Source organism: Ovis aries, chromosome 5, assembly GCF_016772045.2.
Source record: "Ovis aries strain OAR_USU_Benz2616 breed Rambouillet chromosome 5, ARS-UI_Ramb_v3.0, whole genome shotgun sequence".
NCBI classification, from domain to species: Eukaryota; Metazoa; Chordata; class Mammalia; order Artiodactyla; family Bovidae; genus Ovis; species Ovis aries.
Window position 1 is genome coordinate 44,656,279 of NC_056058.1, and position 9,740 is coordinate 44,666,018.

The window sequence follows — 9,740 nt, forward strand, 5'->3', positions numbered from 1 at the left end:
TAACTTATGAGCTGGGGGAACAGGCAGCAACTGCATTTTAGGGACCATCTTTGTAATCATCCACATTTGGGAGATTTAAAACAAAAGCCGCTATTGGCCAATGCTGTCAGCTAATTGCTAGACAACAGACGAACACACCGCAGCCAGAAAAATCCCCACTGAGTTTGGATGGCTGATTTCTCTGGCAGCAAATGAAAGCTTTGGCTGTTGCCCCTGGCTAGCCAAGCAAGCCAGGACCAAGTCCACTGCATGCCCTCCTCTGTGGACACAGTGGGCACTGTGTGTGTGTGTGTGTGTGTGTGTGTGTGTGTGTGTGGTGCAGATACTCTCACAATTGTAGGCAGCTGCACACTCATCCAGGGACACCACACCAGCATAATTCATCCCACACCTCCCAGCCAGAGTGATCCCAGCCTCAATGAACAACAATTTGGAGGCATTGTTTACAAATCAATTTCCCCCTCTAAATAGGCTGTTATAAGAGTGGACCCTTCTGCTTGCCCAGCCTGGGCCCACCTGTCACTGGGACTTCCTAGCCAGTGGTCACACTGTATTGATCTTTTTAATCCCCTTTCTTTGAAACACAGAGCCAGCTGATGTGGAGCTCCTCAAAAGAAAGACTCTCACACCGCCCCTACCTCTACAGGTAGCTGCATATCCGGGGCTAATTCTCCACTAAAAAGTCTTAATTGGCTTATGGGGAGCCTGAAAGATCTCCCTTGTGTTTACAAAGTGAAAGGAAATGATGGATCTCAAATGCCCTAGTCTCACTTTATCCATTTTTTTTTTGGTGGAAATCAGGTGCATTTTATTTTTAATTGTTTCAAAAAAGGACTGGACTTTCGAAGTTGGGTGGGGATAGTGTTTCACTTTAGTGGTGGAGTAGCCAGGGGAAGGGAAGAAAAGCCCCAGAGACACCAACCACAGGCAAGAAACTTGGTGACTTATTATCTTTTTTATTTAGCTTTTATTTACATGAAACATCTGCAGTACAAAAATGTAAACTTTGATAGCTCATAATAATAGAATAAACTCTTTATGCACAAAAATACATTTTCATATGAATGAAGCATCTTGAATAAATTAAAGTACTCTCCAGCCCAGTGCCTGAATAGCTACGCAAGAGTCTCGGGTTCTTCCTAGAGCAAGCCTGCAGTGGTGGGGGTCGGGATCCATAATGCATGAAGCCTACTCCTTGTCTCTCCTTTTTAAGCCTTTTCATTGTATTGTCAGCCGGCTCAAACCGAATTTTCATGCTCGTTTTTCTTCATTAGAGTTCTACAAATTGTAAAATTGACTTTTCACCTCGTCTTCAGGGACTGATGTGTCCCTTTTCTAAATCACACTGAAGTGGTGGCTGGGGTCAGCTCTGAGCCAGCCACAAAGGACGTTTTGTGGAGTACAGAAAGTGCAAAAGGAAAGGCCGTCTAGGGGCGGGCGGGAGAGGCCCTGGGGCTGAGGGCTGGAGAAACAGACCAAGGGGCAGCCGCTGCGAGGGTGCAGCGACCTAACAAGCGGCTCAGGTATCCCCTACCCATTTAAAGCTCGCGTTTCCTCGGTCTGCCTGGACTGGGCGGCCGGAGGCCGCAGCTGGGCCCCCATCTACTGTCCGTCTCCTGGGGGAGGGGGGAAGGTAACGGTATTCAAAAGGGACCCTAGTGGTAAGGGATGAAACGGGGCGTCGTGTGGAGCAAGTCTTTGGGCAGGCCGGGGAAGGAGAAAAGAGGGTCGCCGGGGCCATAGGTGAAGTCTTCGGATGCGACGGGGCTACTGGGGTCAGAGAGTGGCGAAGCGGCAGCGGCGCAGGGGGAGGCAGCGGCACCGGAGGCCCAGGACTCCGCGTCGCTGGCGGGACTCGGGGGCCCGGGGAGGCAGGGTGCGCACTGTGACGGCAGGAGGCGCTCGCGGGCACCGCCCCCGGGCAGCCCCTGGTCCGCCAGGCGCAGAGTCTCCGCCAGAGCCCAGATGTAGTTGTAGGCGAAGCGCAGCGTCTCAATCTTGGTGAGCTTGGTGTCGTCGGGGAAGGAGGGCAGCACGCTGCGCAGCGCATCCAGCGCCGCGTTCAAGTTGTGCATGCGGTTTCGCTCGCGGTCGTTGGCCTTGACGCGTTGGCTCCTGCGCAGCGAGTGCAGCAGCGCCTCGGAGCGCACCCGTGCGCGGCCCCTGCGCCGCCGCCGCTCCTGCTCATCGTCCGGCGCGCGAGGAGTGTCCGGCGCCCCGGGAATCCCAGATGCGCCCCTGCGGGCCGTCACGGGCGGCCCCGAGGCAGACGCGGGCTGTTGGAGCCTGGCACAGTCCTCCTCGTCGGTGAGGAAGCCGGACAGGTCGCTAGTGCTGCTGCTGCTGCTGCTGCTAGCGCAGTCGAGGTCCGAGAGGCAGGTCTCTAGAGTGGCTGGCATCGTGGCGTTGTGCAGGACCGATGCACAGTTAAGAGGGCGCTTAGAGGGCAGGAGTCCGGGCTAAGGGCAAGGCCGCCGGGACGCACTTACGTTCGGAACGGCCCGGGTCTACTCTGTGCTGGCTGCGGGAGCCAAGGGCTGGAAGGGCTCAGGGCGCACCGGAAACTTGGCCTCAACTCCTCGCCTCGCCTGCAGGGGCCACGCTCCTGCCTGTCTCCCGAGTGATCTCGCCGGCGATCAGATCAGCTCGTGTGAGTACCGAGTGTGGCACACGACTGGCCTCAGGACCCCTTAAGTACTCGGCGCAACAATGGGCGCCCCCCCCTCCCTAGCCACCTCCGCCCCCGAGGCAGCCCCCTTGAATGGAGCTTGGCGGCAGGTCAGCCCCGTGCGGCGCCCGGGTATTTGCATAATTTATGCTCGCGGGGGGCCACCCCGCCCCTCCCCCCTCCCGGAGCGTGCCCGTAATTACCGCGGGCCAATCGGCTGCGCGGTGCGGCCCCGTAGCTGTCTCCGGGCTAAGCCGGCCTGGGCGGCTCCGGGCAGTGAAACGGAGGCGGGGGCGGCGGACGATTAGCAGCCGAGGCACGCTCCTCCAGGGGCTGGCCCGGCGCCTCTCTCTGGGGTGGGATGGGGACGTGGGGCGCTGGCCGGAAAGTGTGGGCGGCGCGCGAGTTGCAGAAACCTGGAGCCAGCTGGGACCCTGCGTTCGCTCCCTTTCAGGCTACTGAGTGACTGACTTCGGGCTAGTGATTTAGCTTAACTTTCCCCATCTGTAAAATGGGGCACGAGCCTACTCCATGAAGGATGATGTGAGATGATGTTCTTGGAACACTTGGCAGGGCGCTTTTGTAACCCAGCGGCGCCTGAAGAATGGTTTCGAAATACAGGCGCCCTAGGAACCCAGGCAAAACCCTATTTAAGAAAACCAGAGTGCTTGAGTGTGGCTCAAAGGGCAGAGGGCAGAGATAGGCACCTCTGCACTGTCCAGGTTGGTGAACAGGGGAATGACTCTATTGACCTTCACCCAGGGCAGTATGGGGCGCGCTCGTGGGGGAGCAATGAGGAAAGTAAAGGAATGGATGGTTTTCCCAAGTTGGGTGGCATCTTGGCTGACCTGCCCCCCTTCCCTGTCCTCGCAATCCCCAACTACCCTCCACACCACCTCCCCAACACTGCCTGAAGACTCAGAGTAAGACACATGCGGATCCCCTTGCCTCCAAGGAGCCCTCGCTGCCTCCCAGACCTCCCACCTTCACCCCTCTTTGTGCTGTCTCTTCTGGAAGGGTGTTTGCAGCCTCTGAGGCTCCCTCAGATTCCCAGTCAGGGAGGCTTCCACAGGGCTCCAGCACCATCCTGATGACACCTCTAGGTCCCTGTATTATTTCCTTGAGACTGCTGTAATTATTTCCTTGAGACTAGGGGCTTTTAGAACAACGGAGGTTTATTCTCTCACAGCTTAGGGGGCCGGAAGCCTGAAATTAAGGCATCAGCTGGGTTGCCTTGTTTTGCGGCCCTGAGGGAGAATCATTCAGAGCTTTGGATGACTCCTGGCAACCCTTGGCATTTCTTGGCTTCTGTTTGCACCACTTCAGATTATGCATTTTGTCTATCTTTCTGTGTTTTCTATCTAAGGTTACATCTCTATCCAGGATGATTTCACCTTGAAATCTTTACCTTAATTCCAGCTGCAAAGACCTTTATTCCAAATAGGTTCACATTCTTAGGTTCTAGGCTGACATATCTTTTGTTGTTCAGTTGCTAAGTCGTATCCGACCCTTTGTGACCCCATGGACTGCAGCACACCAGGCTTCCCTGTTCTTCAGTATCTCCCAGAATTTGTTCAAACTCATGTCCATTGAGTCGGTGAGGCCATCCAATCATCTCATGCTCTGTTGCCTCCTTCTCCTCCTGCCCTCAATCTTTTGGAGAGCCACTATTCAACATACTACAGTTTCTCTTTCAAATTCCTAGAAGAGAGAATCTGTTTGGTTAATGGGACAGAATAATCAGAGTGGCCTTTGGCATTTCTTGACTGCCTTGCACCTGAAGATCCTTCCTATTGAGGAATTTGAATACATGAGCACCTCTCTTCCTGGCAATTAGGGTGGGACCATGTGACTTAATGTGCATTGGTGGCTTTTCGGGTGCCTCAGGGATAAAGAATCCACCTGCCAATGCAGGAGACACAGGTTCAATCCCTGGCTTAGGAAGATCCCCTGGAGGGGGACATGACAACCGGCTCCAGTATTCTTGCCTGGGAAATCCCATGGACAGAGCAGCCTGGCGGGGTCCTCTGTGGGGTCGCAAAGGTTGGACACGACTGAGCACACATGCACGCACTGAGCCAGTGTTCAAGGCTCACTCACCTGCTTATCCTGGAGGCTTATTTCATGTGACTCAACGGCTACTTGCATGCCCCACTTGGAACTTAGGCTCTGAGCTGGTGACAGTTCAGAGTACAGCTGTGTTGTCGCAGCAGCTTGGAAGAGCAGTGGCCAGTGGTGGCAGAGATGGCCAGGAGCCCGTGGGTGTTCTGACCTAGCTTGCCCCTGAACCTTTTTAGCTGTGGTTCTGCACCTTTCACCCCACCCCCATTTTCCAAGCCTGGTTCTCCAGCCTTCCCATTGATGGCCTGAGAAACCTCATTGTAGACCTTTTCACAGTAGGGCTCTTTTGCTTGAATTGGTCAAGTGTGATGTCTGTGATTTGCTAAATAAAGCACCAAGTTAAATGCTAAAGTTGCCAAAATGTAGAGACTGAGGCAACCCATACACCATATTGCTTGCCTATTCTGGGCCAAGCACTGTGCTAGACTCTGGGGTGAGCGGGAGGAAAACCTGGCTGATGGGGGGCCAGGGGCTCTGAGTCTCATAAGCCTAGGGTTCAGTGTTGGCAGAAACCTTGGAGTTTATTCATCGATCTGCTGTACTGTGCACGTGGGAAACTGGGCAGCAGATGGGGAGGTCTTATCTCCATGGATCCCAGGGAATCTGGTCAAGTTCAGACCAAACTCAGGTCTTTTCAGTCCCCATTCCATGTTTTCCCACTGCAATTAATCAGTAAATACTCAATAAGCACCTACTATGCTGCCCGCATGATGCCAGGTGCTCTATGGAAAATCTGGCAGAGTGTAGTCTTGGGGCAGAGGAGACATGGCCACAGAAAGGTGACCTGCCACTGAGTGAGAGAAGTATGGAAGCCCACCAGGGGAACAGATCTGAAGAAGGGAAGGGGGTGGTCAGGGAAGGCTTCCTGGCAGAGAGGGACTTGAGAAAGCCTTGAAGGGTAGATGGGATGTGAGCAATCTAGGTAGAAAGGAGGGGTAAGGATGGCTGTGGCAGCTGCTCTGAGTGGGGCTTCTTTGGGGGCCTAGTGGATTAGGATAGGGGGCAGTTGCCATGGGCCTCGAATGGCATTGGCGACCTTTCTTCTTCCTTTCTGTCTTCTTTCCTGCTGCTTCTCTCCAAGCAGGGTTGTCACAGTTGTTCCAGTGGTTTACTGCACAAGGGCATCCAAGGCAAGTCAGGGCTACCATCTAGCTTCCCCAGCACCTGCTAAGCCATGCACCCTGGTGTGGGGCTGCATCTGCCCAGGAAGTATGCTTTTCACAAGTGCACAAAGGCACCTCATGAGCCAGCAGTGGTGCTGTGCTCTCTCCCGCCTTTGTCCCCCCACCTTCGCTGGAGCCTTACGGAGCTGACCAGACAGGCATCTGAGCCTTGCCCGACGCTCCTCCCTGGACATTAGTGCCTGTCCCTTATGTTTTGAATAAGTGCATCTGAGGCTTGGGGGCCCTTCCTACAAGTGAGTCACTGAGGATAGAGCTGAACCCAGGGAAGGGGAGAATGAGATGATTGCTTAGGCTCAGACCTGTTCTCTGTGAGGCTCAGGGCTTTGTGCTTGAGGACAAAACAGCTGGGCCCCAATGGGAAGATATATATATATTTATATATATCCTTGCTGGAAGTGATGAACATTTCTCCCACCCCCATAATACCTTGGAGCCTAGTACAGAGCACATCTGTGGAAGCCCTCATTCCCAGAGCACAATCGAATGTGATGTGGGCATGTAATAAAACCAACCAAAGCAGGCACTGAGGTGGTGAGGGTTGAGCCAGGCCTTTCTGGCTGCCTGATGTGTGAGCCATTCAGCTGCCAATGTGTGTAGAGGGTACAGATGTTCCAAGGGACTGGACTAAGCCAGAGTTTCTCACATTGTGGTCACATGAGGTGGTAATAAAGACAGGGGCCCACCCCAGAGGCCCAGAATCATAATCTCTGAAAATCTGGATCACATGCTGAAGTCATTGTTGACTTCTACCTTAAGCCTCTGTTTGCCCCTCGTATTGGAACAGATATCTTGCTTTAGCATCTGTCCATCTAGCCTGTGCTTGCCTAAGCCCTTGAGGCAGATTGGGGGTGTTCCCGTGACACCTCAGAGGAATCCAAGTGATGCCAAGACTGGGGCTCCTCCTGTGGCTTGGCCTGTCTGACCACTGGGGCATAGGGGGAGAGGAGGACCCTGAAAAGACGTGCAGGTGTACAGCAGAAGGTGCATACCTGTTCAAGGCAGTTCTGAAGTCTGACTCGAGACCACTGTGGAACCAGAGGGGAGATGATTTCAGTTTCTTCTTGAGAGGACCCTTCTGATATCAACACGCTGATGAAGGAACCAGCTTTCTGGAGAGAGAGGAGATAGAGGTTCTCAGGGTTGAGCAAGTCATGTGATGCTTCCACAATTTTTGAGATTCTGAGTACACACACTTATGTGGGACTTCCCTGGTGGCTCTGACAGTAAAGAATCTGCCTGCAACACGGGAGACCTGGGTTCAGTCTCTGGGTCAGGAAGATCCCCTGGAAAAGGGAATGGCTACTCACTCCAGTATGCTTGCCTGGAGAATCCCATAGACAGAGGAGCCTAGATGGCTACAGTCCATGGGGTCGCAGAAGAGTCTGACACGACCAAGCAACTAACAAACACCTTCACTTTCACACACTAATACGTGTGTGTGTGTGCGCGCGTATGTGAAGAAAGGGAAAAACAGGAGAAAAATAGTGGCAAATTATAAATGTTTATATCTAATAGATTAGTGTGATCAGTACATAAAAATACAAAGGAGTCTGTACTGTTCCCAAGACCAGTTCCTGGATTTTAAATGAACATAAAATTATAGTGCCTGGTGGCTCAGGTAGTAAAGAATCCGCCTACAATGCGGGAAACCCGGGTTCGATCCCTGGGTTTGGAAGATTCACTAGAGGCGTGCATGGCAAGCCACTCTCTAGGCAAGCCATTCATGCCTAGAGAATCCCCATGGACAGAGGAGCCTGGCAGGGTACAGTCTATGGGGTCGAGCAATTAAGCATAGCACACAACATAGGGATGAAGATTCAGGAATGGATTGGATTTAAATTTGTGGTTGGCACCTTCTTCCTCCAGTTGCTGTCAGTGTCTCAGTGACCATGTGTCGACTTTGACTGCAATGAGTACCCACAGCCTTCAAGCACTTTTGAGATTAGGAGGCTGAGCCAGATGTTCCGCTTGCCATCCCTTTCAGGTGTCCTAAACACGAGAGCTGAGGTTGAGCAAACTGTCTTTTAGAGATGCTGTGATAGGAATGAGACTGAGGGGTTAGTGTCCTATAACTACAAGTGCTGGGGTGGTGCTCTGCATGTGTTGGAGCAGGGAAGGGCATCATCCCATTTCACATTTTTCTCTAAGTTGTTTTCACTGAGATTTATCATTCCCCATCCTGACACTTACTTGGAACTGAATGTTGTGAGGTTACAGGCAGAATTCTTTTCTCACAGTTCACCTGAGCTCTCAGGGGCAGTTATGTTAGGAGAGGCCAATGGTGCTGGCACCTAAGTAAGCCACTTTTCCCTCCAGGTTTGGGTGAGGGGCTGTGCACAGCACTGATTTTCTAAGGCCGCTGGTCAATGCTGATGTCTGCAGGCATGGCCTGGATGGCAAGTCTTGCACAAAGAAAAGTGGAAGAGGGCCACCCTTTCTGAACAAAATTGCTCAATTTTCATCATCCTCTTCTTTGTGGAGCTACCTGAGGGCGGGGGGCGGGGGCGGGGAATAGCATTGGTTTCGTGGGTGGCATTTTGGAAAGAAAACGTGGTAATCTTTTTAGAAAAAAGGATGAGAAAGTGCAGCTACTCAAGAGGACGGATGAAGGATGATGTGGGCCCCAGAGGTGCGCAGTGTTCCTTTCAGTCGGTTAAATACACCCGCAGATATGCGTTTCTATCTGAGAGAAGCAGGGTGGGGCTGGGGGAATGGAAAGGAGAAACAATTCCCTATTTTCTTTACTGATGACCCATGACAGTTGTGGAAGAGGGGGGCAAAAGGGAGGGGGAAACGAGGCAGGAGGGGGAAACAGAGGGGTCTTTCAGTGACAGAGCAAGGAAAATGGCAAATTATCCATGGTTTCCAGAAATCTGTGGAGGCCTCCTCGGCCCCTGCCCTGCTAAATACAGTGCCGGCTGTATGCATTTCCCACCTCAAAGATGTCTGCTTGAATATTCTTTGGCATTGTGTGCCAATGTGTTTGGTTGTGTACAGTCTGCCTCCAAGAAAAGTCCTGGTACAAATCTACTCTCTTCTGGTCTTGGGGAAGAAATGCCCTCCAGACACTCTGGCAAACTCTGGAGCCACGTAACTTCTTTCCGTAAGAATTTTTCAAATTTTAAGAAGTTAGTTCTCAAGCCTGTATGTGTGGGGCAGGGGGACAATATGTGCTTGGGGTGGCCCCAGGTTTGAAATGCATTTTTTTTTTTTCCTAGTTTGGGCCAGTCTTGGGTGAACAATGTCCTTTTTGTGCCCAGAGTGGAGTGGGGGAGGCAAAGGGGGTGTGCACACTTATGCACGGAGGGCCCACAAGGGTGGAGGCCCTTAAATGAAGAGGGAGCAGGCAGGCAGAAGGTGCTCACCCCCAACCCCTCCTCAGCTGTGAGGCCTGCAATCATTTTCACATCAGCTGCTTGAGGCTACCAGTCAACCCAGAACCTCCTTCAAAGCCTCTGAGTTTTGCTTTTGTAGATTTTTTGAAGTCACGTCTTCTGGGCACACACACACACACACACACACCCCATAGCCCCTGCTGTTGTGTCACTAGATTTAGCTCCCCAAATCCAGGCTGCACCTGCCACAGGATATTGTTGAAGCCAGAGTTAATTTCACTAAGCAGTTTCATTTTCTTCCACTTCATGTTTTTGAATTCTTAAGAACGTCTTCAGTTGAGATTACAAAAATCTCACAAGATGCTTGTGAGTCAAGAGTGGGAAAACTGTGATGTGTGAGTGTATTTTCTTTGGTGTGTACAAAAGAGGTCG

The 9,740-nt window shown here is 52.3% G+C and overlaps 1 protein-coding gene across 1 annotated transcript; it reads right to left on the reverse strand.

The window, feature by feature from the left end:
* Positions 1 to 473: 473 nt before the first annotated feature.
* NEUROG1 (neurogenin 1) lies at positions 474 to 2,668 on the reverse strand. The gene has a single exon (XM_027970698.3). It carries the CDS (start codon positions 2,397 to 2,399, stop codon positions 1,656 to 1,658), a length of 744 nt encoding a protein of 247 aa, XP_027826499.1. The 5' UTR covers positions 2,400 to 2,668; the 3' UTR covers positions 474 to 1,655.
* Positions 2,669 to 9,740: the final 7,072 nt, after the last annotated feature.

Bases quoted from the DNA above. Each gene is read 5' to 3' on its own strand.
- NEUROG1 (XM_027970698.3), bottom strand. From the start codon at position 2,399: ATGCCAGCCACTCTAGAGACCTGCCTCTCGGACCTCGACTGCGCTAGC.